General features: G+C 42.1%; 1 protein-coding gene across 1 annotated transcript in view; it reads right to left on the reverse strand.

Moving 5' to 3' along the window:
- Positions 1-12241, reverse strand: part of STX12 (syntaxin 12) — a 48269-nt gene that overhangs the window by 28285 nt on the left and 7743 nt on the right. Inside the window, exons 2-3 of the mRNA XM_019512114.1 lie at positions 2308-2377; positions 1010-1109 (exon numbers count right to left, since the gene is read on the reverse strand). Coding sequence (XP_019367659.1) covers positions 1010-1109; positions 2308-2377 — 170 coding nt within the window. The remainder of the gene's footprint in view (positions 1-1009; positions 1110-2307; positions 2378-12241) is intronic.

A 12241-nucleotide genomic window follows, 5' to 3' on the forward strand; every position in this document is an offset into this window, starting at 1 on the left:
TACAAGAAAACAGCACAGCCTTAAGTGTTCACTTGTGAATGAGCACTCCGCACATAGATATAGAAATCATATGTATAGATCTACTCTTTAGGGATGCAACAGCTTGAAATTATTGTCTTCTCAAATTATAAGCCTTTCTTATTAAAAAAAAAGAAAACAAAAAAAACCCCCAGATTCAGATGTGGAAGGCATACTGGATACCTGCAAATCCTGAAGAATGATCCTGAGAAAACCAGAGTACTTTTTATACAAAACAAACAAACAAAAAACTACTATGCTTTTCCATAAGCTGCTAAGCCAGACCTACTCTCACATTAATAAGGATGATATAAAATGGAACACCGTGGTTGTCCTGAATAAGAAGTCAGAATCAGAACTTACGAGATTCAAGACTTTTACCAACATTAATTCTACTAGACAGAGCCGTTTCTCAGGATGCTAAGCGGACCAAAAAAATCCTCTAATTTGCAAAGGGATGTCATGGTTTACATCAGTGGAGGCCAACCTTTTTGGCAGGTGTGCTACAAATTAGCCCCACACTCTCAGAGTGCCACTCTGATCCCATTTCCTTACCACTATGAGGCTGGTTTCCTCTGCAATCTGCTGCTGTGTTGCCTGTTCCCTTCCCAATTTGCTATGTGCCACATCCAAAGGCTGCCAGTGCCACTTATGGCACTTGTGCCACAGGCTGGCCACCTCTGGCTTACACTATGCTGTGAAACATGACATGACTCTAAAAAGAGTGAAGTGGTCAAATCAAATGAAGTACAGAAACCTGTGCCAGCTTATAGCTTAAACTTACGTTTTACAAACTTGCAAGTGACATGGTACAATAAGGATTCCGAGCTTCATTTGCCATTTAAAGCACCATAAGTTTGCCATCTTTAAAAGCCATCCTACCAGAGGACCTATATTTTCTGGTTCTTGTCATGAAAAAACAAGTTACCAGGTTTCTTAACAGAATAAGAACACTTGCCTTCCATTCCACTAAAACTAGATGCATACAAACCTGTTCAGAGGCAGATAACGGAAGTGGCAAAGAACCCAGCTCTTTGAGGTACTCATTTGTCTCCTTGGCAAGCCGATTTGCAGAATGCTGTAGCTGTTGTCTAGAATAAAAACAGATTCTTATGTAATTGCTCTGAATTGCAATGAAGAGTCTTGTTTTCAAACAATTTACATTAGAAGCAGCAGGAGTTTCATGATCACACTCAATTGTTTAAAATGTTTCTGTTACTTTATCCTAAAGATACTCTCAGTGTGACATCTAGCTATACACACACACAAAACATTTGAAGTAGCATATATTGTATGCATTTAAATGTAACATTAGGTTCTATAACTCTTTCACTCCCCCTATTAAATCATCTTAAAGCGATCGCTAAACTGTTTTCTCTCTTCCTTGCTGCCCTGAAACAAAATCTGTGGAAGCAAGAGATACTACAATCAAGTCTGCAGAATTTCTGTTTCTTCAAACTTTCTATTTGCCACTGCAAAGAGCACCTTTAGACAAAAGTGCAAGTTTTTAAATTAATGACGTCCCCACAAGCAACAACACGAGGAAGTTGTACAAGTTACTACATATGCAAAAGGTGAACTATGTGGTGGACAAGAGTGCTTAAATAGGAAGGACAGGAATATTAAAATAATTGCAGATTTAATGAAGGGCTGACTTCTGATCACAGCCTCATATACCCCATTTGCGATCTTTCAGTCAGTTTTAACTCGGGCAAGTGTTCGTATAAGCAGACTTGAATAAAAACAAAGATTCTTCCCCAGACAGAAGACCCAAATATAAACACTGAGGGTGCCTACACACATGCTTCAACACGTTTCAGTTAGAACGTGTCAGAGCAGACTTAATTGAGTCTGGAGGGTTTTAGTAAGAATGCTCCAGCAGTATGCTGCAGCGTCTTGTGTATTCAGCATCCCATGTTTCAAAATAGTGGTGGGGGTGCTTTAACTAAAGCTCATCAAACCAGCTTTAGTTAAAGTGCCCCTGTGGCCACTTTGAAATGTGGGACACTGAATACACAAGATGCTGTGTCTTTTTAGAGTGGCTCCCAAGAGCCACTCTATTTAAAATCCTGCCCCCCAGCATGTATAGGCACCCCCAGTTTTCAATATCTAAGTTTACCTTTTTGGTAACACTACTGTCAGAGTTATCTAGCAAAGCTGTATTTCCCAATGATGCTCAATATAGTTTTTTACTCCAGACACTGTTAAGACTAGTGAGAAGAGAACCAATCACACCTAACTTTCTATCATTTTAATTCACACTGAAGTGTTTACTTAATTAATACTCACAGATTTTCCTGCAGTTTGCTGGAGTCCTGTTTGGTTCCTAGCTGGCTCATCAAATTCTTTATCTGAGCAGCTGCAGGGGGGGAAGTTTACAATGGATTAATTATTTTTGTAAAACAATATGGTTTTAAAGTCATTATGTTCCTTTTTGTTAGGTTTTCTTAAATCACATTCCCTCTGCCATAGGGATATTGCCAAAGTTTTGCTTAACTAAGGCTGAAAAATTATTTAAGCAAATGCTTACATATTTCACTCTAAATGCTTTTTACATTAGTCTTATTTAAAAAACTTGGCAAATGGCTAATTAAAATCAAAAGGTATTATCAATTTGGAAATTACACTTCAGAATTTAGCTACTTTTTATAACCACCCAGTATTGCTATTAGAGATGCATAAATTTCCTAATTTTATTTATTTTGGACAGTTTTCACATTATGAAGAAATTGGACTATATATTTGTGGGATGTAAATAGGAAAATGCACTCAGATAAGAGCTGCAAAAGCATAATTGTGAAATCTAAAGCAGATATATTATATAAAACAAACTTATGGGACATTGAGAAGTTTTCAAGTTCACCATGTTCCTTTATGAACCATGTAAGGTTACAACTTAACTAGCACCCCACTTCCCACCTCCGCTAGGCCAATTCTGGAGCGAAGAAATGGAAGTTGCTCCTAAATAGTTATGGTTACATTTTAAAAAATAGAAAACCCACACACAACTTCAGAGCTCGTCGAATAAGGGAAGCTCAATTTTCGGATTCCCAAAAGCAGATCCTGGGAAACTTCATTACGCGTTTTGTCTGTGATGTCATCACCGAGATAAGGTGGGTCATCACTGGGAGGAGTTCAAAAGCATATTTATACTAGTGGTTCTCAACCTTTTTTAGATTTGCTTATATCTAAAAAATGCCAGCTCTTAGTTTTTATTTATTTTGTGACTATAGGAAAAATGATGATGATGATGATAATAATAATAAAGCAGATTTTCTGTTGCAGAGAACTTAGAAAGACCCTCAACAGGTCAAGTTATTAACTCTATGGATTCCTATATGAAATCTCTGGGTTCATCTTCTAAATCATGTTTGCATACCTAACAGTGTACAGTTTGCACACCTAACATTATACAGAATCGTGGAGCACCTCTGAAAGGATCTCAAGGCATTCCAGGGTCCTGCATCACCCTGGTTGGAATCACTGGTTTATACTCTTGTCACCAGCATAGGGACACAGCTGGGCACCTAGGGCACAGCAGCAGCAGTGACTTCCAGGTGCTGCCAAGATTGTGACCATGCTTGTAACTGGAGCTAGGCTGTTCTCATTGGTGGCAGATGACACAACAAAAAAGTGATGGTCTCAAGTTGCAGCAAGGAAAGTTTAGGTTGGATATTAGGAAAAAGATTCTCAGTAGGAGGGTGGTAAAGCACTGAAACAGGTTACCTAGAGAGGTGGTGGAATCTTCATCCTGGGAGGGGGTTTAAGGCCCAGCTCGACAAAGCACTGGCTGGAATGATCTTGTTGGGGATGGTCCTGCTTTGAGCAGGGGGTTGGACTAGATAACCTCCTGAGGTCCCTTCTAACCCTAACTTTCTACAATTCTAACATAGTGTGCATTAAAAAGATGGCCGAAAAGCATGTAATGCAGTAATGGCTCAGTTAATAGACAGTGGTGCCTTTATTAAGTAATGACATATAGGATGTCAGAATAGGATGTGGGCCTGGATAGCTCAGTTGGTAGAGCATCACACTTTTACACCAGGAAAATCTTTTTCACAGTCAGGATGTCCAGGCTGTAGAATTAACTCCCTCCAGAGGTGGTGCAAATTGCCTACCCTGGAAGTCTTCAAGACAAGACTGGACCGTCACCTTGCTGGGGTCACCTGACCCCAGTTTTCTTTCCTGCCTAGTGCAGGGGGGCTGGACCTGATGATCTTCTGAGGTCCCTTCCAGCCCCTTATGATCTATGAATACTTGCCTTGATAACCTACTGATTTTCTGCAATTGCATTAGTTGTTACAGGAGATAACTGTTTAATCTGCATAATTCATAAGAAGCTTGAGACCTCACTTAAGGATTCAAACTGAAGAAATTCCATACAAGAACAAGTACTGTAATGTTTAAGAGTAACGTCCAAAGGAAGATAAAGAAAGCTCAAAATACAGAGCCTCTGAAGAGACAGAAAGCATTTCTCACATGGATTATGATTTGATAGTAGAAGCCAAGCAATGTGTGCATTTTGTTTTTTAGGTCCCCTCATACTTTGACTATTTTAAGGAAATCTTGACTTACACTCACTTCTACCCCAAAAAATTGTTCTATTCTTGCTACAGCAGTAGTCAGGCAATAATGATGTAGGTATAGAAGATAACCATTTTGTCTCCTCCAAAATGAAGTTAAAGCAAGAGGCTGATTAATTAAGGAGGAAAAAATAAATCTCTTCACATCCTTCTTGATGCAGCACCAAGCAAAAGGTCATCTGAATAGCTCCACTCTTAGAGTTCAAACTTTCAAAATTGTACTCAACTTCAGATTGCAAGCATTATCATGCAGACACCGTTTCCAAATTCAGGCAATTCATGGCACACCAGGGCCTGATCTGGATGCCTACACATAGCAATATTCTTTCAAGTAATGGTTTGCTTAAATCATAGGTTTGCTATCATTTGCATATTCTAGTTCTCATGGCGTTACTTATAAAGATGCCCCTGGCAACTTGCTATTTCATAAGCAGGTATCTGGGTTTTGTGTTTCCTGCAGAAAAATGGGAAAAAATGTATATTCTCCCTTTTAAAGATGAAAAATGCAGATTTTTCATTTTAATGGAGAAACACGCAGATTTTCCACTTTTGCAAAGAGCTTTCTGCAGGCTGGCAGTTCCAGCCTGCAAGGGGCTGGGGGGTGCAGGAAGAGGGCAGTCAGGTATGGGGTGCCATGTGCACACTCACATATACACATGGCCACCAAGCAGCCTGGATAGTAGCTTCAGCAGGTAAGTCTGGCAAGGGAAATGGGGGATTGAGGCCCCCATAGGGAGGGAGATGGGCAGGACTGGGGCTGCTGCCCAGCTAGGGTGGTACGTAGGGCTTGGAGCCCGGGGCCAGAATGTGCGGCCAGAGGGCCCCGGTGGAAAGTGGGACAGAGTAGCTCATCTGGGGGCGGGGGAAATGGGGCTGGCTTCCCATTGCTGTGCATGCTCACAGGGGTGGCGGGGAGCACATGCCGCCAGATCTGTGCACAGGGCAGAGGCTCGGGCTCTCTGCCCAGCTGCCTTCCCGCCATGGCTTCTGCAGCCCAGTGGGCAGGACGCGGCGCAGCAGGACACAGTGGGGCCAGGCAGGGAAGCTGCTTGCTGCTGCAAATCCCGCACTGCCCTGGGGAGGCAACCCGTTTGCACGGCAGCAGCGGGGGTGGTGGCGTGGAGTTGTGCCCCTCACTGCTGCTGGGAAGGCAGGGGGTGACTCACCATGGTGGTGTGGAGCTCCCAGTGGCAACAGTGAACTTTCCCACCAATTCCCCTGTGCCCTGCCATAGCACGTCCTGTTCAGTGGGCTGCTGAAGTGCCAGGGAGAGGGCAGCAGGGCAGGGAGCCCAAGCCCACAGCAGGCACCCCACATCTGCCCCTTATCACGGGTTCCGCTCAGGGTGTGCTGCTTATGGGGAAGGGGGGCAGGGCTGCATGTTTTGCTCTGCTGCAGGAGCTGCTACCTCCCACAGGGCTCATATGCTGCTGTGGGGGCAGGGGGCTGTGGATCCAGGTCTCTGGCCTCATAGCCCTGGCAGCAGGGCTGGGGGAGAACTGTGGGTGTGGAGTGAGGGGCCAGAACCCATGTCCTGGTGGGCGAAGGAGGCAGGGGGAGCTCTGATTTTTCATGATAAAAACCCCAAATCTAATACTACAATTTATAGGTACTTAGAATTTATTTTGTTATAGTCAGCAAGGCACTGGTGGGCTTCCAAATTGTTTTAATATTGTAACTATATCAATAACACACTGTGTTCAACTGATACATATACATATAGTGGCATTTTAGTTTAATCATGGATTTTGTTTTTTTAAAATAATAGAATTTGTGTTTTTTAAATCAGAGAATTTACAGTTTTAAACACAGAAAACCAGGATCCCTGTAAGGAATGGAACAAAGGAAGCATAATGGGAGATCAGAAAGGTTTAGGGCTTTGATGCTTCCCCCTCTTGGACCCCTGTGGAAGCTGCTCTATTTTGTTTTATATTTATACACTAATAATTGAAATATTGAACTAAGGATTCTCCAGGGGTTTTTTTGGTTGATGACGAAAGTTGAGCAAGTTCCTGTTCTTATTTTGATGAGTAGCATAAAGATCCTGTGTCAACTAAAGAGTACCACTGGCCGATGACCTCTACAAGAAAGAGAACCTGAGTTCATAAAAGAGGGAAGTCAGAGGCTGACGCAAGGAAATTCCACGAAAACAAGGTCTGTTACAGAAGTTCAGAATGGATTACTTAGCAGAAAGCCAGAGAACCATGGTGTTGTCATAGGCAGATAGAGCCCAGGTTTCAGCTAAACCTACATTGTCACAACTACATGAATGGATTAATCTGACAAAACAAGTAAAAAAAGAAGGGCCAAGTTACAAGGTGAACTGCCACATCTGGTAGACCTTGTTCACAAAGCTTTGCCCATTTACTTAAGGATACTTGAAGATATTTCTAGCTTCCACGTGAAACCTTTCGAAAGGTCAGTTATATGACTCTTCTGCAAGGCTCATGCAATTTTACTGTACTCCAATAAGTTATTTACTTCTGAATGTTAATGAGTAGCTTGTGATGGTTCAGGACAGAGAAAGCAAGCTGTTGAGAAATGTCAGTATCATTTATTTACATTCTACTCCATAAAATGTTGATAGGAGGGCTAAGAAGATCTACTAATAAGTTTAAGTTCTTGCCAAGTTCAAGTCAACCTTCAAAAAAATTCCAGATATAGTGACTATTAGACCTGTAAGAGTTGGCAGCAATCCAATCCAGCTTCAGATCTGGCCGCAATCCGATCCAGAGCTCTGGACCAGGTTTTCACCTTGATCCGGCTGAAGAGGCTCCAAAGCTTTGGAGCCACCTTGGAGATCCGGCCATAGGGTACAATGGGGAATCAATGAAATATCTATAACTTTGTTGTTTTTTGTCCGACTTGGATGAAACATGCAGGGATGGTATCCTCTGCTGAGAGCGTGAAACCTGTCAAGTTTTAAGAAAAATCGGTGCAGGGGTTTTGGAGGAACTGTACTCCAAATTCTTGAAAGCCAAATTCATGTCACATCTATGTATTACAACACAGGGGTTCAAAACTGCTGGGCTGGTAGCTCTTACTGAGGCCACCAAGCCTGCCAAGTTTCAAGGAGATAGGTGCAGGGGTTTGCGGGGAACTGCACCTCAAGCTGCAGACAAGCATAACTCGTGCCATGGGTGACACTACGTGTGTTAAGGCGCAGCAGGGTGACAGCTGCAGGGATGGTGGCCCCTGCTGAGGCCACGGCACCTGCCAGCTGTCGAGGAGATCGGTGCATGGGGAGTCTGGGGCCCTGCACCCCTAGCTGCTGACAGGCAAAACTCTTGCCAAGACTGTGTCTGTCTTAGGGCAGTTGATTGTGTGTATTGATTCTTTCCTCTCCTTAGCCTGGTTTTGTAGGTGCTAATAGATGCTCGTTAAGTCATTATATAGTAGCTAGATCCTGTGTATTGAGCTGGACCTGGAGTGAATCATGATTGATTGATTGGTAACTGGTAACACAGCAGCTTAGCAGCCAGGGCTGCAGAAGTGTCTCCCCTCCCCACCCCAAGACAGTCCCACAAGCACCCAAGCACGAATTTTGCTTGTCCACAGCTTGAGGGGCAGTTCCCCCAAACCCCTGCACTAATCTTGAAACTTGGCAGGTTTCATCCTCTCTGCAGTCTACCACCCCTGAAAAATTTATCCAAAAATCAGCCAGAAAAATAACAAAGTTATAGATATTTTATTGTTTCCCCATTATACCCTATGGCCAGATCTCCGAGGCGGCTCCAAAGCTGTTCGGGAGCTCCGAACTGCTTCGGGAAGCCTAACGAGGCCAGCACTTCGACCCGGATGTGCTGCTTCAGACCCCGAAGCATCCGAAGCTTCTCCAGATCCAAAGCTCTGTCTGAAGCCTCACACAGCCCTAGTGACTAGTATCAGATTCATGCAAGATGAAAATGACAGTGGTAACCTTTTGACTTTTCACTTGTACCAAGTACCATATTTTCTCACATACAACATGCCCCAGTATAATATTTGAAAGGCAGAATGGGGTGGGGGTGGAGATGTTTCTGCATAAGACAGGGACAGACCCTAATCTTCAGCTAAATCACCTTCCTTTTCCTGCCTAAATAAAGCTGATATAAGAGAAGAGTTGCAAACAGACAGCAAAATTGCCCAGAGAATAGTTAGCTTAATTCGTGGAACACCAAGACAGTTAAAAAGGAAGAGGCTATTGTTAATGAAGAACAATGAGGCATTGAGTCAACTGACTCCCTCAGCTACAGCTGCTGCACTGTAGACAGAAATCAAAGCAGGGTGCTTCTATTCCCATCAAAATCAGCTTCCCTTCTTAATGTACAGACCCCAATTTCAGGGGGTTAATTTTTTGGGAAAAAGGTATGCGTTGTATGTAAGAAAATATGGTAGCCTGAAATGCTTTGGTATCGACTAAGGACACAATCCAATGTAATTCTAGCAAATGACACAGGAGCAGAGCTGACTTGAGCAGGGTGTGGGGGCAAATCAGCCCATGTGGGGCCCTGCCCCTGCTCAGATCCAGGCCCCAGACCTGAAGAAGCTATCCCCGCCAGCATCAACAGTGGAGGGCGGGGGGGGAGCCTAGGGAGTGGCTGGACAGAGCTGCTGCTCTGCCCAGCTCCATGCCACCACTGCTCTGCTCTACTCCACAGGGCCTCCCAAAGTGGAAGGCCCAGGGCAGTCACCCCCTACAGGAGATTTATCTGGAGTTCTGATACTGTCAGGAGAAGTAAGCCAGCCTAGGGGGAGGGATGGTGGGGGAAGATCTCAATAGCAACAATCAAGAATCCTGCATACACTTTCCTGAGCCTGGCAGTAGGTATCTTCTGTTACCATAAGTGTTTTGGAAGTGCATGTATGGGAGTAAGATTCAATTGAAAGTTCTTGGTTGTGAACCTATATCCAGGCCATATGCATTGAATGACTTCTTTACAAAAGAAACTAATGACAGGAGTGTCCAATTTAATCTAACATTGGCTCTCACAAAAGTACCTGAATATTCAGTACAAGTTTAAAAGTTCAAGTTTTTTTCCCCATGTTATCTTACCAAAGATGTGGGGCAGAAAATTTTCCAGTGCTTTATTTTTCCATGGGAAATTTTCCATTTCTAAAAATTGACTGTTTCATAAAATTCATTAGTAATGATGAATGGATGCCAATACAATATTAGGCAATCTTACCAGTTTCAAAGTTGTAATTAATGTTTTTCAAGTGATTATCCCTAGGAAGTGTGCCCAAGAGTACATATTTGTTTTACTGATTTGTAAACAGGAGGGTCAATAGACTCACATAATAATCCAAACCAAAAATCAAGTTATGAAATCATTTAATGGGCTGTGCAGGTCAAATTAAAACCAAACTAAAATTCTTATTTCATCTCAAACTGCAAATGAAACAAAACCAAAACTAAAACTGCAATTAATTTTTGTTTCACTTTCAGTTCAGCAAACAGAGTAGCATCTCATTTCTTTTCTTGAGTTGGGGAAGTTGGAAGTGCTTGCATAAGATCCGTTAGTTTTTTAGTGCTTTTGGTTTGAAATAGTCACAATAATGCCTAATCAGAAAAAAAAAACTAGTGTGTGGCATCATTATAGTAAAGTTCAAGCCACTGAAGGAAGGACAAAAGTTGGTAGATGTAAATATTGTGGGCAGGAGCATGCTAATAATGCAACAAGAATGAAGAAACATTTAATGACATGCAGAAACTGTCCTGAAAGAGTACAACCCATATACAGAAAGCTAATACAACAAAGAGGTGGAACAACGTCTGAGAAAAGTCTGCTTCAGGAATCCTATGCAAGTAAACAAATTACTATGTTAAACAACACATAGTATAGACTACCACCTATATTAAAATATTATAATTTTAAAAGTTGCTAATGCAACTCTGGACTATTATTTATCCTGCTTTTCTGCTTGCACTAAGCACCCAAAGTGGCTTAGGCTTAATATTTTTTTTTAATTACATAATAGATAAATATTTCACTATTTCAACCCACCAGAGCGAGCTTAGTCCTCTGGCCTACGGCAGAGGCCAGACTATACTTCCCTTTGGCTTTGCAGTCCCAGGGCAACTGGGCAGCAAGGTGAGCAGCAGAGTGTTTTTTTCTGGCAGGGAAGGGGGAAGCAAGTTCCCTGATGCTTCTCCTTCTTCTGATAGATGAGGCCAGACTAAAATAGGCCAAAATAAAAATCTTTCCCCCCTTTTGTTGCAGGAACTTGGTAGCTCAAGTGAAATAGCAGATTTGCAAAAAGTGGGAAAAGTGAAAAAGTTTAGCTGCCAGGACTGGGGGGAAATGAAGCAGGATCCTTGCCTTCAAGATTGTCACCAGATATGAGATCCACCATAAGTAACTGTTCAAGACAGTCAAGCTTTTTATCAAGCTTTGTGAAGAAAATGTCAAAAAAAGATAAAGGAAAAGCAGATGAGACATTAGCTCAAGCTATATTTGCAAGTGGTACACCTCTTCCCATAACTGAAAATCAATACTGGAAGGAACATTACAAACTAATTCACCCATCATTTAAGATACTGTCACGATATCGGTTATCACATTCTCTCTTAGATAGAGAGTATGACAGAGTTCAAACAATGGTTATTCAGAGAATTGGTCAAGCAGAATCATTGACTCTGATGTCACATGGATGGATGGATATTCAAGGAAATCCTTTATTGAACATTATGTTAGCAACACCTGAACCAATACTCCTGAAAGCAATTGCTACCAAATATTCTAGTCATACAGGTGAATACGTAACTAAATTACTGAGTGAAGAGATTGGAAGTGCAGGTCCCTCCAGGGTACAAGCCCGTGTAACTGATAATGTGAATAATGTGAAAGCTGCATGGCAAATATTAAAGAGAAAGTATCCTCAGTTAATAGTACTTGGCTGTCTTGCTCATGGGTTGAATCTTCTGGCAAAGGACACAGTAAGTGTAGATACAATGAAGACAATACTGGCAAACTGCAAAGCGATTGTGAAGGTATTCAATAATCATCATGTTGCTAATCAGACTTTGAAGAAATTACAGAAAGAGAAGCAGAGGAAGGAAAGTGCTCTTTTACTGCCAGGAGAAACTAGATGGTGTTTGGCTACAAAGTGTTTACATAGTTTGCTGTGCACGAAGAACTCTTTGCAGCATGCTTCAATAGATGACAGTATCCCAGATGAATCCCGTGAAAATTCGGAAGCAGATACTCGACAACAATGTGTTTTGGGTTCGAGTTCGAGGAGCGTTCAATTTGCTACTACCAGTCTCAGTGGCTATCAAGAAACTTGAAGGAGATACATCAAGCCTTTCAAATATTTCAGATATTCAGACAACTGAATGAAAATCTAATTGAGCTTTTGCCTTCTTCACCTCTATCCAAAAGAGGAGTAGTAGTAGTAGTAGTAAAACAAATGTTTACTAAGAGATCTGAGTTTTGCTCTCATCCAGTTCATCTGGCAGCAAACCTTTTGGATCCTCAAAAGACAGGACAGCATTTATCAAAAAATGAATGATCTACTGCTCTCGATACAATTATGGAAGTAGCAAAGAATGTCCCCAATATCGACGAAATGGCAATGTCTGTCATCGTGGCTAAGTACCATGCAAAAGAAAAACTTTGGAGCAAAGACATCACTTGGCAGGCAGCAGAGAACTCATC

This window comes from Gavialis gangeticus, unplaced genomic scaffold, assembly GCF_001723915.1.
Source record: "Gavialis gangeticus isolate Ggan-Ray unplaced genomic scaffold, GavGan_comp1, whole genome shotgun sequence".
In the NCBI taxonomy this organism is placed as follows: domain Eukaryota; kingdom Metazoa; phylum Chordata; order Crocodylia; family Gavialidae; genus Gavialis; species Gavialis gangeticus.